Source organism: Ictalurus punctatus, chromosome 7 (assembly GCF_001660625.3).
Source record: "Ictalurus punctatus breed USDA103 chromosome 7, Coco_2.0, whole genome shotgun sequence".
NCBI classification, from domain to species: domain Eukaryota; kingdom Metazoa; phylum Chordata; class Actinopteri; order Siluriformes; family Ictaluridae; genus Ictalurus; species Ictalurus punctatus.
In genome coordinates this window covers 8521751-8541436 of record NC_030422.2, presented here as the reverse complement: position 1 = coordinate 8541436, position 19686 = coordinate 8521751, and the positions used below count along the sequence as shown (strand labels likewise).

At 39.8% G+C, this 19686-nt stretch overlaps 1 protein-coding gene across 1 annotated transcript in view; it reads left to right on the top strand.

Moving 5' to 3' along the window:
- Positions 1-3229: 3229 nt before the first annotated feature.
- clstn2a (calsyntenin 2a) overlaps positions 3230-19686 on the top strand; it is a 99522-nt gene continuing 83065 nt past the window's right edge. The window contains exon 1 of the mRNA XM_017472791.3: positions 3230-3441. Within this exon, the coding sequence (XP_017328280.1) occupies positions 3372-3441 (70 nt within the window). The 5' untranslated portion in view covers positions 3230-3371. The remainder of the gene's footprint in view (positions 3442-19686) is intronic.

The window sequence follows — 19686 nt, the reverse complement described above, 5'->3', positions numbered from 1 at the left end:
TTTCTGAAATACTCAAACCAGCCTATTTGCCAAGGTCAAAGTTCCTGATATGACATTTCCCCCTCATTCTGATGTTTGATGGGAACATTAACCAAAGTTCCTTCAGAGTTATCAAGTGGACACCCTTCTTCCTCAATGTTTCATGGACGATTCCAATACATCTCCAGTGGGTTCAACCATGAGATCTGATGTCCCAGGTTCACTCCCTTTGATGCATTGGGCTAAGGAACCACAGGCTGCTCTTTTCTGCACTTTTTTAGAGGACTTTGGTGGTTCGATGATGGGCTTGGCCTCATATTCCCATCTATTTTAGAAGATTGGTTGTTGAGATGGCTACAAATCCTTTGCAGCCTACCTATACTGGATGGGCCCTAACTCTCCAGCTATGTCAACGTCTGCGGCAAGTTCAACATACTTAAGCCACTTGTGTTCATAGGCATCATCCAAAGCATATTACCGTGGAACTGTAAGCTCTATAATGTTGGTTGTGGCAATATCAGGTAAGAAACAGAGCTTCTGGTCCAGGTTGGCCAGCATCTTGCAATTTTGGGACACTCTTAATCGCATGGTCTGATGAGCTTGAAATAATCATGGGGTACGTAGTGCATTTTTGTTCATCCACCATATTCCCAACACTGCTGCTAGACATTGTTGGCTCGAATTTAGCCTATTACCCAAAAACATTTAAAACTCAACTTAGAAGCCAATACTCACATCTACCTCTGAGCCCAGTTGGAGATAGAAAAAACACACCAGCCGTGAGTGAGAAGAAGCAAGGGTCCAGCTTTATTGTTCCATTCCACCACACGAGATCCACACCGTTGAGAATTCTCAAAAGTGATCCCCAATACCCTGAGCTTAAGCTCCAGTATTTATACTGTATTTACACACTAGATAACCCATAGGTTTCCAGAAAAGGCCTATTTCACTTACCCATAGAATTGAAACCAGGGGTTTTACTTTACACATAAAATCAGAACCCAGGCATTTCCAACAACCCAGGAAACAAAAACCCAGTGTTTCTATTTACCTAGGTTTTCAAAAACCAAGATTCCCATTTCCCTAGGTTAAAAAAATGACGTAAGCAAGACGACTAAACAACCGGGAGGGACCTTGGTCTTATCGTTATCTCGAGGGGGGGGGCAGCCACCCTTATAACTGGCTTTCTTCATGGTTCTCTAAAAATTAAGGCTTTCCTTGCGAGACGAGAATCTTCACCATCTGAATCATGAGTAAGTTATATTTTCCTTTTTTTCCTGTACTTCTCATTTATAATTTATTTTCATATTTGCACTATATTTCTCAGTTTATATATATTTATACTACTTGAAAAGCGGTTTTTACTGTACTTCCAACTTCTTAATATCATTACAGTTCAACTGTCCTGCATATCCTACTATTCTGTTTTTTATAGAGTTTCTCTATTACTATAAGATTCTATTAAAGTTATTCATGTGTGTGTATGAGGAAGAGAGTGTGTGTGTTTTTAGCACTCCTCAGCTCGTACATTTCTTTTTGACTTTTTTACTATTACTGCTCTTAAATTGCTCGTAATTCCAATCCGCCTAATCCCGCTTCTATGTGTCTAGGTGCCGGTGCCCGTCGTCAGTCCCCTCTCTCTCCGTTACTGGACCTGGATCAGGGTTTGGACCTGGATCTGGACACTCATTACCAGCTTGTGCATCTCACTGCTGATATCATGATGCTACTTAACTATCTTCGCAGCACCCCCCTAAGAATGGAGATCCGGGGTTCCCCCCTCTTCTTCGGTACAGAATCTGATGATGTTGTCTTCTCCGATCCGGGCCCCGACCATCCGTCCCTCTTCTCACCCACCAGTCCGCCCGACTCTCAGTGGTCCGCTCACTTCACCCACCCTGATTTCCCCATGTCCCCAGGACGCACCCCATTTTCCTCCCCCTCTTACTCTCCTCCAGACTACGCACCCACCCGTCCTGTGAATTACCAATAAAATTACATTTTTACTCATACTCAATCTCCCTCGTGTTTATTTCATGTCATTTTTATCCACAACAACATTGTATTGCCAGTTTAGGCTTGTCTTACAGTCAACCAGAAGGTGTTTCAGTGCTGCCGGGGATAGGCAGAAGAAGCATGTTGGATCTTCACCATACCACTGGCTGATGTTTAATATTAATATTTGAAGAAAGCGCATTTCTGGAATAAATTCAATGCAATGCTATATTAATGCTAGTACAGAGTGGCCATGTTGAGGAGGCTGTTTCACATGCCTTGTTCGTGCATTGCTATGGCCATCCTTAGACTCTGCTCATGTCTCACAGGATGTCAAAATTAGTAGACAAAAGAATTTATTTCTCATAGCTGTCTGGCCTTGCAGCTTTTTTTTTGTCTCTAAAAAATATCCGAAGAGAAAGCATTTGCTGGATAAGTTTTACAAGCATAGACTGCTACAGTCACACATTGGAATTTTACCTTGTAGCTCATTGTGCTCACAAAGAACTGAGACAAATTTTTCCAACACATTGTTGGCAACACTGTGCAATTACAGATTTTATCTTGTGCAATTTAGCTTGTGCATTTCATGTTATACAGGATAGTTTTTCCGATGATGCAGTGTAATTCTACGGGTCAAGTCAGAAGATTTGAAAATAACTATTGCCATGCCAACCAAAATCAAGAAAGTCAAATCCATGTGCAATGTTATTATTAACACAGTCCAAAAGAAAAGGTAGCCAAAAATGGACACAAGGTTATATACAGTAAACCAAAATGTCCAAGAGAAATCTAAACAGAGAATAACAAAAGGTAAAAAAAAAAAAAAAAAAAAAAAAAACACAGGCATGGCAGATAGAAAATGCAGCTCAAAACTTACATGACTAGATAATAGTGGCAAGACACTGCTCACATTATTCTTGACCAAGAAGTGCTATTTACTTTATAGTGTACAGGAGAGATACTGAAAATGAGCTCTATGTCCTTTCCTTACACTATTGCTAATGTTACAAAATCTTTTCATTACTTGATACATAGTATATTGTTATACTAGGCTACAATATGTTTTATTTTTAAAGGCAATTTACCAGTAGATATATTTTGCTATTATTTTGATGCCAAAACTAAACAGTATTTAGTTAAGCATACGAAAAAAGCTTGTAAAAAAAGGTCTAATCACAGACACACATGTGACGTAAGGAGGCAGCACCGGTCGTGTTTTTCTCTCGCGCGCAGGGACTTCACTCTGACTCCATCCCACCGCGTGAGTTTCTGCATGCGCTGTTAGGAAGGCGGGACTCGTCTTTACGCGCGCGCGTACACACACACACACACACACACACACACAGAGCGACACCGAGCATGGAAGAGAAGTGTGAATTTTGGCTCTCGTCGTCATGAAGATGGCCGTGATAGCGCTGGTGATTTTGGGGCTTTTCAGCCAGAGCTGCATCCTCGCTTTCAAAGGTAGGAAAACTCTGCACGAGGCAAAAGCGCGCGGATTCATTAAACAGCTGCTGGACATGTGACCAGTCCAGCTGTGATCTTGATTTATAATCTTGTGTTGCTTGTTTGATGCGGGGTGTGGGAGCACTCAAAGCTGACCTAAGTTTGTTATCATTGTTAGTGTATTGATTATTTATCACCTTTCCACATGTGACAGTTATATTTGATTATGAGGCATTGACACTAATAGACATATGAGCTATAAAGGTGGCTGTATAGATAAACCCATGCTTTTAAGCTTTATATTAAATTAACAATCAACCTATTTCTTCGCCTTAATGTTTCGAACGTCCTTCACTGCCAAGAAAGTGTTCAAAGTTTGTCCAGGTTAAATTGAACCTTTTGCCTTTGCGTATTTCCATACAGAGCAAAAACCCCCAGTTGATGAATTAGTACAGATTAATTGAGTTGTATCAAAAGAGTCATGCATAGCTCCAGGGTCCAGGTGCGATATTGAACTTGGGTTATTGTCTGTCTGAGGTTTCACATGGTCTCCCTGTGTTCATGTGGGTTTCCACCAGGTTCTCAGGTTGTCTCCCAACTGTCAACAGCCCGATAAATTGTGAACGTATATTAGCATGCTGATCTATGATGGACTGACTGCCTATTCGATTGGATTGGTCCTTGTTGCACTCATGTGTCAGTCTGTGCATAACATCCTGGTCCTGATTTACTAAAATGATAGCCACATGTCAAAGATATACCAGGAACAGTAGAGTGAACGTTATACTCGAGACGTGTTGAAAAACTGTTCAAAATGTGATATTAATAAATAATTAAAGTGTATGCATATGCATTATATCAAATATATATATATATATATATATATATATATATATATATATATATATATATATATATATATATGTATGTATGTGTGTGTGTATGTATATGTATATATCAACTGGTGCAAACCAGCAGATTTAGCTAATTTAATACATGCCCTCCAGATGTATTCATATGTGAATGAAATTCCTTATCAAAAGTTATTTGAGGTTTAGCCAATCGTATCGCAGGTACAAAATTAATCCTTTTTCACTGACATGTTGCTTTGTATTTACTGTCTTTAAGTAGAAACTTTTTATACTTTACTTTTTATTTTACTCATGTGGAAGATGCAAAGGTTTACAAACACAAACCTTTTGTACATCAGGTCCCCAGTGTTATGTCTCTTTAGTCAACAATTAAAAAACCGATCCCAAAGATTATTGCATAGATAACAGATGCAGAAATGTAGCCCAACCAAATTTCACTGTAATACAATAATGAGAACCTTCTAATTTAGTACAAATAGGGAGCTGTTAAAAGAATGGTTTTAGGGAAAAAAATCAATTTTGACCCTTTGGTGTCTATATTATGAATATTTATTATCTTACTAGACCTAGACCTACAAGACTACAAGAAGCTGATATCACAATTATTAAAGAAAGTGGTGGAAATAACCTGACACTGCATATTAGCAACAAGTAGCTGCAGTTCAAAATACAAATAAAAAAATCTCTAGATTAACTGATTAAAAAATAAAACTCTTTAAATATATATATATATATATATATATATATATATATATATATATATATATATATATATATATATATATATATATATATATATAGTATTTTTTTCCCTCAACCATGAGCAAATACCAATATCTGCGTACATTCACTTAGAATAAACACTGAAGTCATCCATATAGGAGACTTTAATATCCATGAAATTAATTTGAAATCAGTTTAAGCCTTATATGCTAGGACTTTTTTGGAATAAGTTTATATATCTGAATAAAGAGTGATAGACTAATATAATACAAATGTGCATTATTGTTTATTTAAATAATTAATATATATTGTTAAATAATTAATTTATATGAACATCGGCCTCTATTATTTATTTATTGATTGATTTATTTGGTGTCTGTTGTTGTTGTTTTTTTGGCACTGCAGCTGTGTCTTATCTTATTTCTATTTTTCTAAGAAAGGTTGTGTCCAAGAAGCAGTAGAGATTCGTTGAATACTGCATCTCTGGCTCTATAAACAGGGGAAGAAGCAGAAAGAAGAGACTCGTAAAGAGCACAGCAGAGCAATAGAGGAAAGGGGAACAGCGAGACAGAAGTGCACGAGTGTAAAAAGAGGGCAAGATTTACAATGGACCTTTCTCTGAAAGCCGAGTTAGTTAAAAACCGAATAAATTGTGTTGTCTTATCTCAAGAAGCTGCATAATTCAAGCTTTTGTTCTTTGACTTGAAGACAAAGGTGTTGGAAAATGCATTCTCCTCTGCATGACCGTTGTTGTTATGGGAGCGGTTCAATGCCCTGGTTAAAAAAGGCTGTCGTTTGTTGCTCGAATGCTGGTGATATGTTGCTTCAATTGCTCAATCCTAACGCACACCTGATTTTCATGTCTATCACGTAAGTGTTTTGCAGATGATCAGCTTAATCTAACACTAATTATAGCACAAATTTTGTTGAATTCTTGAATCTGATTGATCAGCTCATTGGCGTTACCCTGTCATTATTTTCCCGTGACAGCACCCCAAAACCACTAATTGGTTTTATTTCTTAGTTATCAAGCATTCAGATTTATTTGCCTCAGCAATATTGAGTACAAGAAGAGAAGAGAGGAAGACAGGAAGGCAGAGAGAGAGAGAGAGAGAGAGAGAGTCTAAAATGGAGAGAGGTTGTCAAAGTGAAGAAAAAGGCCCAGGTTCTCCCACAGGTCAGCTCTGTCCAGTCTGCACAGGAATAACACTGCATGCTCAGCTACACTTTCATTAACCCACACGAACACAGACACATACCAGGGGTGGATACATCAGTAACCCAGATACCAGTGACAGGCAGATTTTGTGTCCAGGCTGTTGGTATTTTATTTGTAGTTGCCCAGAGGACAAGAAGGTCTAACAACCAAATAATCACCTGGAACATGGTGACGGGCATGGAAACACGACTCTTAGGTTCCCTACACAGTGGTGTAGATAACAAGATAACAATTAAACTTAACGTGCTTCACAGTGGTGTGACGTATCTCGGAGCGCTAACTATAGTTTGGCGCAAAGCTGTTATATACAGGTAATGTAACTCTCCATCTTCGTACATCTTGTTGCAGCTATCTTGGTTTTAAACAGATCGACAGATTCTAGCCAAACTCCAATTTGAGGACAGAATAACACATTTCAAAGCGGAAACACTAGCTAACGGCCAGCTGACGTGTTTGTTATTGAGGGCGGAAACACGGGACATGATTTGTTTTTCGTTTCTTCTGTATTAACGCACTTAATTAACTGACTAACTTGTCGTACTTTATTATATTACCCTAGTTACCACATTTCAGGCTAGCCAGTTTCCAGTCAACCAAAACATGGGAGTATTCAAGCTTTTACTTGGTTAGGGGCTAGCTTATAAATTGATGAGTTGTCTAGCCCTTTGAAGGACCTTCCATTGGCATAATTATTACTGTAGCTAATAAAAAATGTCTAACCTAAAATAGAAAAAGCCTAACCCTAATTTTAACCTAAGTAACCAAAATGAAATATTTTGTCTCTTTTAAAGTAAAATTGGCATTTACTTTTTTTGTTGTTGTTGTTAAAACTAATTTTCTTCTGAAAGGCCATTGGACACTATCCTATCATTATGAGGACCTTTGGTCCTCACAAAAGTCTAAAACAAGAATAGTGTGTTTTCATAATGTATACAATGGAGCATTGGAGGATTCATCAACCCAGGAAAACCAAGAGTCTTGTTGGAAGGTGATGTTATGGGATTCCCTCCACTATAAGATGTATTGTGTTTATTTTATAGAACCAATCTTATACCTACAGTACTGCAAGTTCCCATGAGAAGATACTATCCAGATAGCGCTTCTGCATTGCTGAGCTATTAGGGTCAGCTATCCCTAATCCCAAGGCCAAGAACCTTTCAATATGTTTCCTCTGACCTTCACTTCACCTATCAGTTCACAGCAAAATGGCTTACGAGCATCGCTTGTGTGTGTGTGTGTGTGTGTGTGTGTGTGTGTGTGTGTGTGTGTGTGTGTGTATGTATGTATGTGTGCCATTTGGTGAATTTAGAGCTGAAAGAGCTAAAATGTTTGGATTACCTAAACTGTTCAAATTGGGTTGTGATATTTTGGATGGAGGTAGAACTCTGCATTATTCACTGTGACCTTTGGCAATGTGTGTGTGTGTGTGTGTGTGAGAGAGAGAGAGAGAGAGAGAGAGAGAGAGAGAGAAAGAAAGAAAGAAAGCACAGATATTTGGTTTTGGAAAGCACGCTTTTCTTGTAGAATCTAAAAGGTTGCATTAACCTGTTTCACAAATCCCTGCAGGAGTTCTCCATTTGAAACACACTTGTATTGAATGTGAGTTTGATCTGTAGCTTTGTTAAGCAAGTCGCAAAACCAGCAGGAGTAGCAAAATCATAATCCTACTATGTTTATTCCATATCGCAGAGGTGTAGCTGGGAGAGATTCGAACTCACAGATCCTGCTGTGTAAGTCTTTTTTAACAATATGAACACCTTTATCATCTTTTAGCAGTAATACCATTTTTAAAAAGTCTGATGATTAAGTAGTCAGTGGAGTTGGAACGAAGATACATTGAACCTATAAGAAACTTTAAAGTGTGTTCTTTTAACTTTAAAATGATGCTTCCAGGACCTTCTTCCCTTCACCGATTACAGCTAGGCCCCCTGAGTATGACTGAGTACTGTGATTGGACAGCGATTGTATCACAACTTGGCACTAATATCAAAGTGAAATGCAGGGTACAGACAGATATAATGCAAATATAATGCAAAATCAAGGAAACTCTGCAATATCCGCACAAACTTGCAATTTTTCAAAATTTTTTGAAAAAAAGATTTGGGCCAAGACGCATCATGTGACAAAATGACAACACACACTCAGTCAAAGCCCCCTTCGATTCAACTGCGTTGAACATGAGTACAGATAAAAGGTCTCATTTCCCAAGAAACATCACTGCGAAAGAGCAAAACAATTTCATGCAGTTGCAATTTTGCCAATTCAAGTAGTTCCCTTTTAAAGGGAACTCAACGTTGTGTGAGCTTCACGCTGTGGAAGGTGCCCTCGCACGTGACTGGCATCTAAAGCTTGCGTAAAATCCAGCTTTTAAAAAAAGGGAAAACTATCAGTGAGAGAGAATTCAGGAAGTTTGTCATGCCTTGCTCCCATTTCATCACGGGGGACCTTTCTGTGTGAAATGTCAAGGGGATGAGCATGCCAGGGCAGCTCTCGAGAGGCCTGTCTGTGCACATTGTGAACTCCAATCAGGCAGCTCCGCTCGCGACTCACTCTCTTCTTGGCCAAAGGAAGTTGGGTTTCAGAGCCTCACGGATCTGGGCAGCCAGCTGGCTCAGGTCCCTGGGATCTCGTATGGATCTGGAAGAGGAGCCAGTGATGAGTGCTGCTCTGTCTCTTGCTCTGTCTTCCAGGTCATGCTCTCCACCGGATTTTGGACCACAACTCCGCCTTCCATTATGGAAAGCCAAAACACCATTTCTGACTCCAAGGAACCAGAAGGGGGTGTCATTGCACCAAAAACAGACAGCAGCTCTCAAACATATAAAGAGCTGCTTGAATTGATTGCTAGGGCAGTTGAAAAACTAAATCTAAACTGGCCTGGGGAAAAGAAAATGGTTTGTTGCAGGGTGGATGAGCACTTTCTCCCTCACACTGTAGAAAACTCCCCTTTTTTCCAGAAGTGCATGGTGAAATATCACGCTTCTGGGGAAAACCATGCACTAGCAGTATTTATAACCTCGCAATGTCAGAGTATTCAGCCATAGTGGGGAATGAATGGCATGGCTATTTAGCTATGGTGGAGGCAGAGGAGGCACTTGTGAGCTACCTCTCTCCATCAACGGCAGGTAATTTGGGGGGCTGGCTTTGCCATCCAAGCCATGTAAGGCCACCTAGGCATTGGTGGGTAAAGCCTATGTGGCAGCGGGTCTCGCTTTTTTCGGTCACTGCATACAGTAGCAGTGTTGCAGTTCTACCAAGCAGACCTGCTATGTGAGCTCGACATCGGCAAAACAAAAAACGGCAGCATTCAGTCAATTCCTTCCTTGTCATGTCGAATTTGCAGGCCAATGCTAGTGCAAGGGAGGCACAGAAGGCGAGTGTGGTGGCCTGCCTCCCCCACAGAAAGCCAGGGGAACCGGGCGGCCGCAGTTGCGGCCTGCAAATAGGCCTGATCTGATAATGATCATAAAAGTCAAGAAAGTCCTGATGGGCCGCAGTGGGATATATCAGAGGATGTGAGGTTGTTAGGGCAGTTAGCCCCCATTACTACTTCTGGGTTCTGGGTACTACTCCAGTACAGTACTAGTCTAGGTACTGTAGTTAGTGTAGTACTAGAAGTTCTGAGGTACTGTAGTACAGTACTACTCGACCCCCCTGGTTCAGAGCTGTGCTCTCCACAGTAGTAAGCACAGGGCAGAACCCGATGTTAGCACAGAAAGTAAGTTCCCTCTTGGACATACTGTATACCCTGTTCCCTGAGGGAGGGAGGTTTTTACAGATGTTATTTCCTGGTCCGTAAAAAAGATGGGAGTCTGTGGCCAATTGTGGATCTGCATCATCTGAACCGTACTCTTCAGACATACAGGTTTAAGATGGTGACGCTCAAACTTATCATTCCACAGATTCAGGTTGAGGACTGGTTTGTGACGATAGTTCTAAAAGACACATATTTCCACATAGAAATATCACCCAGTCACAGGAAGTTCCTGAGGTTCTCGTTTGGAGGCAACAAGTACCAATATCAGGTCCTTTCCTTCAGGCTAGATTTATCCCCTCACAGATTCACAAAGTGCCTGGATACCGCTCTGGCTCCCTTGCGACTCCAGGGCATCTGGGTACTAAACTACCTGGGTGACTGGTTAATTCTAGCACGATACAGGGAACTGGCAATTCAACATCAAGCTGTTGTTCTCACCCACATGAGGAGCTTGGGGCTCAGGTTGAATCTCAAGAAATGTATGCTTTCTCCAGTGCAGTGGACAACTTTTCTAAGGGTTATATGGGATTCTACTACAATGAGGGCATTTCTACCCTCAACTCCAATAGGATCAATGCTATCAACATTGAGCAAGTTAAAGCTGGGTCTGGCATCCCCTCCAGTGTCTACGAGAGACTGTTGGGGCTTATGGCAGCAGTAGCCAGTGTCATACCTTTGGGCCTATTGCACATAAGACCATTTCAGTGGTGGCTGAAAAGTTGGGGGTTTCATCCGGGGATGAAACCTCTGAGAGTAATGCCTACATGGCAATGCCTATGTGCTCTGAAAATTTGGAGGCGTCCCTGGTTTCTAGCCTCGAGTCACACTCTAGGGGTATCTTCTGAGCGCAAGACAATAATGACAGACCCCTCAAGGGCTGGGGCGTGGTCTTAGACGGCTGTCCAACTCACGGTCTCTGGAGCAGCCCTCATTTAGAGTGGCATATAAATCACCTAGAAATGCAGGCCATATTTCTAGCACTGAAATTCTTTATTACTCAATTGAGAGGTCACCATGTGTTAGTTCTGACAGACAACACAGCAGTGGTCTCATATATCAACCACCAGTGTGGGTTACGTTCGTGCCCTCTGTTCAGGCAGGCGCAACTAATTCTTCTCTGGGAGGAGGGAAAGTTTTTGTCAGTGAGTGCAGTGTACATTGTGGGGGCAGACATCCTGTCGAGGCAGGGGCTGCGGCCTGGGGATTGAAGGCTCCATCCAGAAGTGGTGGAGTCCATATGGCGGAGGTTCAGTCAAGCAGAAGTGGATGTATTCACCTCTGAGGAGACAATGCACTGCCTGCTGTGGTTCACCCTCACTCCTCCTGCATCATTGGGGCTGGATGCCATGGTGCATCTGTATGCTTTTCCCCGATTGCTCTGCTCCCACAAGTTCTAGTGAGAGTTCGCCAAGACTGCACGTTATTGGCCAGCTCGAATATGGTTCTCAGAGATAATATCAATGTTAGATGGCACTCCTTGGGAGATTCCCGTGTGCAGGAATATGCTATCTCAAGCCGGATGGCTGAGATGTCAGTGGCATAAGTCAGAGCAGTTGCTGATCTGCTTTGGCGGCGACAGTAGAGGTGATGCTGTGCCGAAGCAACCCATCTCTAATTGGATAGTGGAAGCAATCTCTATCTCTTTTGAGGCGCATGGTCTCGCTATGCCTCTGGGCACAAGGGCTCATTCTACTAGGGGGGTCGCTGCCTTGAAGGCTTTGTCCAAAGGGGTACTGTTACAGGATGTGTGTGCTGTGGTGGAATAGTCTACACATTACACATTCATTCTATATTACAACCTGGATATACGTTACACCCCGAGCTTGAGTTTCTTGCAGTAACCCTCGGGCTTGAATCTTTTGAATGGGCCATACCCTCAGTATAACGGAGTGGGTGTTCTCATTCCAACAGCGTGAAGCTCACGCAACATTGAGTTCCCTTTGAAAGGGAACATCTGGGTTATGCATGTAACCCTGTTCCCTGAGAAGGTAATGAGATGTTGTGTAGCTTTGTTATACTGGGTCATGCCTGTGAATTTCATCTTTGCTTCAGATAGCTTCAGAAGCTAACAGTGTGGTTTGCAGGTGCCATTTTATATCATGCAACACACTTAATTGCCACGTCACCTGATCATGGCAGGCCTATAAATGGGCATGATGTTACAAAAGCTTCAGATGCCAGTCACGCACGAGGGCGCTTCCCACAGCGTGAAGCTCATGCAACGTCTCATTCCCTTCTCATGAAAAAAAAAAAGACATACAACTGCAAATTGCATCACATATTTGAAAAAAAGACAAAGCAAAAATCAAGCATTTTTGGCCACAACAATCACAAAACAACTCTGTGAAATCCTGCTCTGGACTGCTATACAAAAAGCATCCTTATGTTTTCACAAGCTTGGTACAGTCAAGCAAGCATGCAGAGAAAATTGTGCAATTCAGTTCTGCGAGCACTGAGACACACGCACTTCCTTTGCCATCGCTCACTGGGGCATCAAATAAAAGGTAAAGCAAAGTAAAATAAAACAAGAAATCGTGACCTTCACCTCTGTTGAGGTTTGCGTCAAACCCTCTGACAACCTTGACTGTTTACGGTGCTTATTTTTGACTCGGTTACCTCAACAAGATGATGATGATAACTTGAATAAAAAAACTGGGTACTTTTGATGGAGTTATTATCTCTTTGTCTTCTCTCCACCTGCTTAATTGGACTGGGACAATGTGCTTTGTTGTTGTTCTTTTTCAGTCCCAGTCAGCAACAACAGGTGGAGCTGCCCCTGCAGCTGGACCCTCCATCTCCTCGATCAGTGCCATTGAGGTCACGATTTCTTGTTTTATTTTACCTTGCTTTACCTTTTATTTAATGCCCTGGTGAGCGATGGCAAAGGAAATGCGTGTGTCTCAGTGCTCGCAGAACTGAATTATTAAATTTTCTCTGCCATTAAGACTTTCTGCTATTTTTTAGACCAATTTCTTTTACATTTTTTTCATTGGATTTTTCTAAAGATGCACGTATTTCGACATTTGTTTCCAAGATAACGTGATAGGCTTGAGGACTAAGCTGTGGCATATATACATGTGTGTATGTGTTTACCTGCACACACATCCCCTGAGTGCTCATTACTCATGTTTAAAGCTGATATCCCAGTCTGAACACCTGTGCCAGGATGCTCCCAGGTGAGTGCTACATTTGCTAAGTAAGGAAGTTTTTCTCTAGATCTTCTGCTCTCCTCTCATTCCATCCATGAGTTGTCCATGTGTTGCACTGATATTACTAATATGTATGTAAAAGTAAAAGGCATTTTAAACACAGGTAAAATGTCTTTCACACACAAAAAAACTTAAAGCATACAAAAAAAAACCTGTTAGTCTTACATCCTGGGGCATATATGCTAGATGACAAGTCAGTTGTGAGTGGTATTTTTCTGTGTTTCTGTACTATTGCTCCCCAACATGGATTTTTCCTCCTCTTCCTCCTCCTCCTCCTACTCCACCCTCTCTACCACACACGCTTCCTCAGGCCAGCCATGCTGACACAATAACATCTCGGAGCAATTATATTATCAGAGGACATAATGTCTTATTTGTGCAAGGTGATTTGATTATTTATTTATTTATTTATTTTTCTCCTGCTGTTTTCGTGGAGACCCTTAAAGAGGCAGGTCCTCAAAACGGATCAAGATTATAAAATGCAAACCGCAGCATACTCTACTGATACAGACCACACCAGATCAAATTATTTTATGCCACAGCAAGGTTGAGTTCCCTATTCTGTTTGTTCAGAAGGTGCTGATTAATTTTCTATTACAGCAGCTCGGACAGTAGTGCTGGCTCTAATTCAAATCACAGGTCTATATTAATGCGCTCGTCCTAATATGTTATCGTTTCTATAGTAACCGCTCATTCACAGATACTTGCATGCCATAATAATCGAAGAGTTATTATAAACAAGTGAGAATTATTATCTAACAAAAAAAACAAACAAACATATAATCATTGATTTGGTGACATTTTCTGTAAGGAGATGTTTATGGAAGGAGTTTCCAGTGTCAGCGCTTTGCTAGTAAGTAATGGTCAAGACTTTTTGGTTTGTAGGTAACAAGACAAGCTGCAATTCATTTCTTATTCATTTCAAGAGAGAAAAGAAGAAGCGGATGAGGGAATGAGTGTTTAAAGTGAGTGCTATAACATAAGTGAAAACAGAAACTAACTTGTTTTGCACATATTCCACAACATTAAATGCTACTAATGTATAAACATTATGGTGGTAACATTAACTCGCATCACACTGCCTCATCACTGATTATTTTCCTAAAACAGCACTCTTCAGAACTCAATTGTTTTATTCCTTATCTAGCCACTCTGCCACGCCAACACTGAAAAAGATAATCAGCAAAGGTTTATACTTTTGTTTAGTTGTCCAAGTGTCGCTGACTGAGAGTGCAGTCGTGGTGTCAGTAGAGTTGGCTTGTCTAGAAATCGTGGAGGAAGATTTATGACTCACAGTGTACACAGTGTTCTTGCAGAGATAGGGCTGAGGATCCAAAAATTCTTTATCTGCCCTTATTATTTTTTTATTTTTGTTTGATGGTAGAGGCCGACTGAGTTTGAGACAAGAAACCCAAACTGCGGAGGCCACTGAAGTACTCATTGTCATTTTCATGGAACCAGTCTGAGATAACTTGTGCTTTGTGACATGGTGCATTATCATACTGGAAGTAGCCATTATAAAATGGGTATATTGTTGGCTATAAAGGGATGCCCCTGTTCAACAACAATATTCCCTTAAGACAGTGGTCACTGACTTCCTGAAGAACCATAATCATTTCCACTTGACCATCTAAACATTGCCTTAAGATGTTCTTGATCAACTAAACCAAGTGGTATTAAGGGAACAAGTGTGTGCCAAGAAAATGTTCCCCACATCATAACAAAACCACCACCAGCCTGACAAAAGGAAGGTTGGTTCCATGCCATGTGAAAGGGAACGTCACTGCGCAACATTTTTCTCCATTCTGATGTTTGATGTGAGCATTAACTGTATCTTCTTGTCAGTTAAATCAATTATGTATAATCTGCTGCTAAGATAAAAATTTTTTACCAACAATTAACAATTAATTTTAGCAGGACCAAATTTTTCTAACAGATTATGTTTATAGTAATCCATGAAACATATCAGCATCCATCACATTCTTCATAATAATACCTGAAGCCCTTTTTATTCCTAAGGATCAAGGACAACAAACTCTGTTAGTAAGAAGAAAAATAAATCTCTACCAGGATTATGATATAATCAATCTGTGTCCTGAACATTTATATCCAGGAACTGTGGCTCCAGCTGTGTTTGAGCATGACATACAGTACAGAACGTAAGACACTCAAAAACACTTTCCAAACTGCAGAAGAGTCAACATGTGTGACCAGGTTTGAGTTTTGTCAGCACTGGGTTATTTAGCATCTCCCAGTTATGGAGATAAACAATGGTGAGACAATCCAAACTTTGGGTTTTATTGCATGCCACTGCGCACACTGCTTCTCTTTGCTTTAGAGACTTTAACTGAATTACAATAAACCATAAAACAACACACACTTCTCCACTGCATGGCAGTAATAACTGTTCCTATTTTCCACCCCAGAGTATGCAGTATCCTAATCTTTTTTTTTTCTTCAATATTGGCTACAAAAATATGAACTCTCACAACAGCCTGGTGCCATTCAAATAAGCATTTATTGTCATTATTGTGATGTGACTGTGGAAGATGACTCATTTTTGAAAAGTCAGTTCTGGCAGCAACTGCACTGCTCTATCCATCTTGTTATGATGCTATCATACTATTAGGACCTCCTTTTATATATATATATATGTATATAATATATAATATACACAGTATATGTCTTCATAAACATCAAAACTTTTTAAAAAGCCCAGTTTCAGTGAACCCATGCCTCCTGTTCTCAGCTGACAGGAGTGGAACCCAATGTGGTTCTGCTGTTGTAGGCTATCCACCTCAAGGTTTAATGTGTTGTACGTTCTGAGATGCTTTTCTGCTCACCACGATTGTAAAAATGTGATTTGACTGGAGTTACAATAACCTTCCTGTCAGCTCAAACCAGTCTAGCCATTTTCTTCTGACCTCTCTCATCAACGAGGCATTTCCATCTGCAGACCTGCTGCTGTTGTGTGTGAAAATCCCATAAGACCAGCAGTTTATGAAAGACTCAAACCAACCCATCTGGCACCAACAACCATGCCACAGTTAAAGAATATTGAGATCACATTTTCCCCAATTCTGATATTTGATGTGAACATGAACTGAAGTCGATTTAATGAATTCCACCAAATGAATGGCCCCTTTCCGGATAATGAGGCAATGGGACATTTTTGGCTTGGCTTGTGTGTTTGAGGTTGACACTTGTGCTCTAAGAAGTGACTAATATGAAGCAGCATGATAATTCTATTGCTTGGAAACTGTGTAAAAACCCACCACCTGCTGGTTTCAATTATTAAAATGTGTTATTTCTGATAATCATATGTAAAAAAAAAAAAAAAAAAAAAAAAAAAAAAAAGAAGAAGAAAGAAAAGAAGCTGCTTTTTTTTTTCAAAGTCACTTATGTTCTTTTCACACTGGATTGTGACAAAAATGCAAAGCATCTTCAGACACTTAAAATCACATAAGCTTAAAGTGTCTCAACAAGCTAAGCTCTTACCACAGGCACACATTTGTGATTAAAGGAACTTTAAGCAAAAATTAGTCTTTTAGCCAGATGGTCTTTTTATAAGTATTTCTTTTTGGGAATTGAGTGAGTGGGACCACCAAACAATAAGGGCATATATATATATATATATATATATATATATATATATATATATATATATATATATATATATATATATATATATATATATATATATCTCTGCTTAGAAAATTTGGTTTTCATTAAGGTATCATTGGACCCATTTGGCAATCACATTTAAAATCACATACACACAGTTCTGAAAAGCAATCATGTCTCAGCTTGCATCTTGCTTTCCCTTCGACACCACATCATCATGACTGCTGAACATTAATGTGTACATGGCAGAGGACCTTGCCTGGACTCCAACACTAGCTTCCTGGCCAAAAACTCCCAGGAGTGTCCTCATTTCCTGTGGAGATTGAAGAGAGCAACTATCCTACTGCAAGTCATTACTATATTTGACCATAGAGAGCATTCTGAGCAGCTGTATCATTTTCTGATCACTTAAAGCTCACAGCAGGTAGCCTCTCTCTCTCTTTCTTTCTCTCTCTCTCTCTCTCTCTCTCTCTCTGTCTTTCTCTCTTCATTGAGAACACTTACACAAAACGCAGAAACACTACTCACTGCTATCCAGGCCACTACTGCCAGACTTAATTATGGCGCTCAAGCTTCATTAAAATGAATTAAACCTACTGTGTTCCATACAATTCCTGGACATACTGCATGATTGATCAAGAATACTTCAATTATGAAGCGGTTTTAAATTAATAAGCATGCCCTGGGATTTTATTTTTAGCGAGGTTAATCTAGCCTAATGACCACAAAGCAGAGGCGGAGCTGCCTTTCTCGTGTATGGGTGGTAGCTGAAATCATACAGTCCTACCAACCATGATATAGTCTAGGTAAAGTTCTAACTATATGGGTTGTTTAGGGGTTAGCATAAAAACACATGCTATGTAAATGTGTTAGTAAATGCAAACCGGAAAGGGAAAATAGTTGGTGACTATTTACTACATCCATTCCATAGATCAGTGATTTATAAGCATTTTTATTTCAATTAGGGCAGGACCAATATTATGGTGTTATAAATAATATACTGTACAGAGTGTTACAAAAAACAACATGTTTGTAATGTCTTGCATTGTCATTTATATAAGGAATAAAACATAACAGGGGTTTACTGCTATGGGAAAATCATCAACAACAAGGTCAACAACCTTTTATTCCTCTTGAACATCAAATTACATAGTTTATTTACGAAAGAACGACATGTCATACATTTGATCAGTTTATAGTTATATTTAATGTTTTGGAAAGTCCTCAAACCAAGTTAGTTTCTGTTATTCACTTGCATTACAGCAGCTATGAACAGTCATTCCCTCACCAGCATGGCCGTATCCACCATTGAGGTCAACAAGGTTCAGAGCTCTGTATTTTTTTTCCGAGGTGTATAATAAGTCATAAAATTATTGCCTAATAATAACTCTGTTGTTATGTTCCTAATAATAACTTTGTTGCCACAAAGATCGTACAACGCAAAGATAACCGACCTCCTCAGGCTGATTGCTTGCTTGAGTTGACCAATAAAATCGGCTGGGGGGTGGGCTTTGCGCTCCACTGTGCTGGACTATGTCAACAAACCGGACAGGGCAGGCACTTTAATCCACCAGTGTTATGAAGTTACTAGAGAATTTTACTAGTCGTCTTCTTATAGTTCATTGCCATAATTCATCCCCACCCAGTCAGACATCATCTGACAAATAGCTCCTGTGCACAGTCGTGCTTCGTTAAACAGTGGACATCCATCATGAGTGAATTAACTAGCTAGCTGCCAGCTAACATTAATTCCATCTGTCCAATGACGGACTGATGACGTTTCTTTCATATCAGTTTGTGTAGGATTGAAATGCATGTTAAAATGATGAGTTACCACTATATATTTTTACTTTCATTGCAAGATTATCCTAACAGAGGCCAGTAAAATTTTCAAATAAATATCAATTTACCCTGTGTTTACTTTCTTTACTGACACAGATGAAAATGAAAAGATTGCATCAATTAAAACTTCACTTTGGGAAGGGAAGCAACAGGGGACAAGATGAGACTGAGAGAAAAAGAAAAAGAGAAGATGATTGAGATGAGAGAGGAAGAGCAGGTACTACCCAGTACCCACTGTTCCCACCCAGAATATGATTAGCATTATGTCACTTTGCTGTTTAACACAAACAAAACTGACCTGATCTCATTCAAACAAGTAGGCCGAATTACCACAGTGATATATATATATATATATATATATATATATATATATATATATATATATATATATATAATCTCTTTGGTAATTACAGTGAACACTATAGGTTCAGTTTAATTGTATAAGTATAGTGTCATAATACAGTATAGTACTATTGTATAGATATCATTTTGTATAAAACACATTTTCCCTACGTTTATGTACTGCTTGAGACACATTTTTATAATTCAAATCCAAAACACAAACATTAAATTAAGGTGTTTTTCATTTTACTAAATTATTTTTACTACACTTTGGGAGGAGACACAAGTGAAGAGTCACAAAGAAAGGGACAGGCAGTGAATACAGAGGGAGAGAGAGAAGAAAGAGTAGAAGAGGATGGAGAGAGAAATGAACAGAAAGATTGTAATGTTGAAGGCAGAGAGACAAGAAGAGATGAGAAACAGGGAGGAGGTTATGGAGAGCAGACAGCTACAGAAAAAGAGGCTGAGAGAAAGAGTACAGGAGACAAAAGGAAAACGACTCAAAGACCATACAAGCAGAGCAATACTGGAGCAGACCAGGCAGAGATGAGAGGTGATAGAGCTGATCTCAGTCAAAGAGACACATTTCTACATGAATTTGATCCAGCCCGCTGACATGGTTATAAAGCTATTAAAATATGCATATGTCGATCAGGGAAATCAGTATTTTTCACC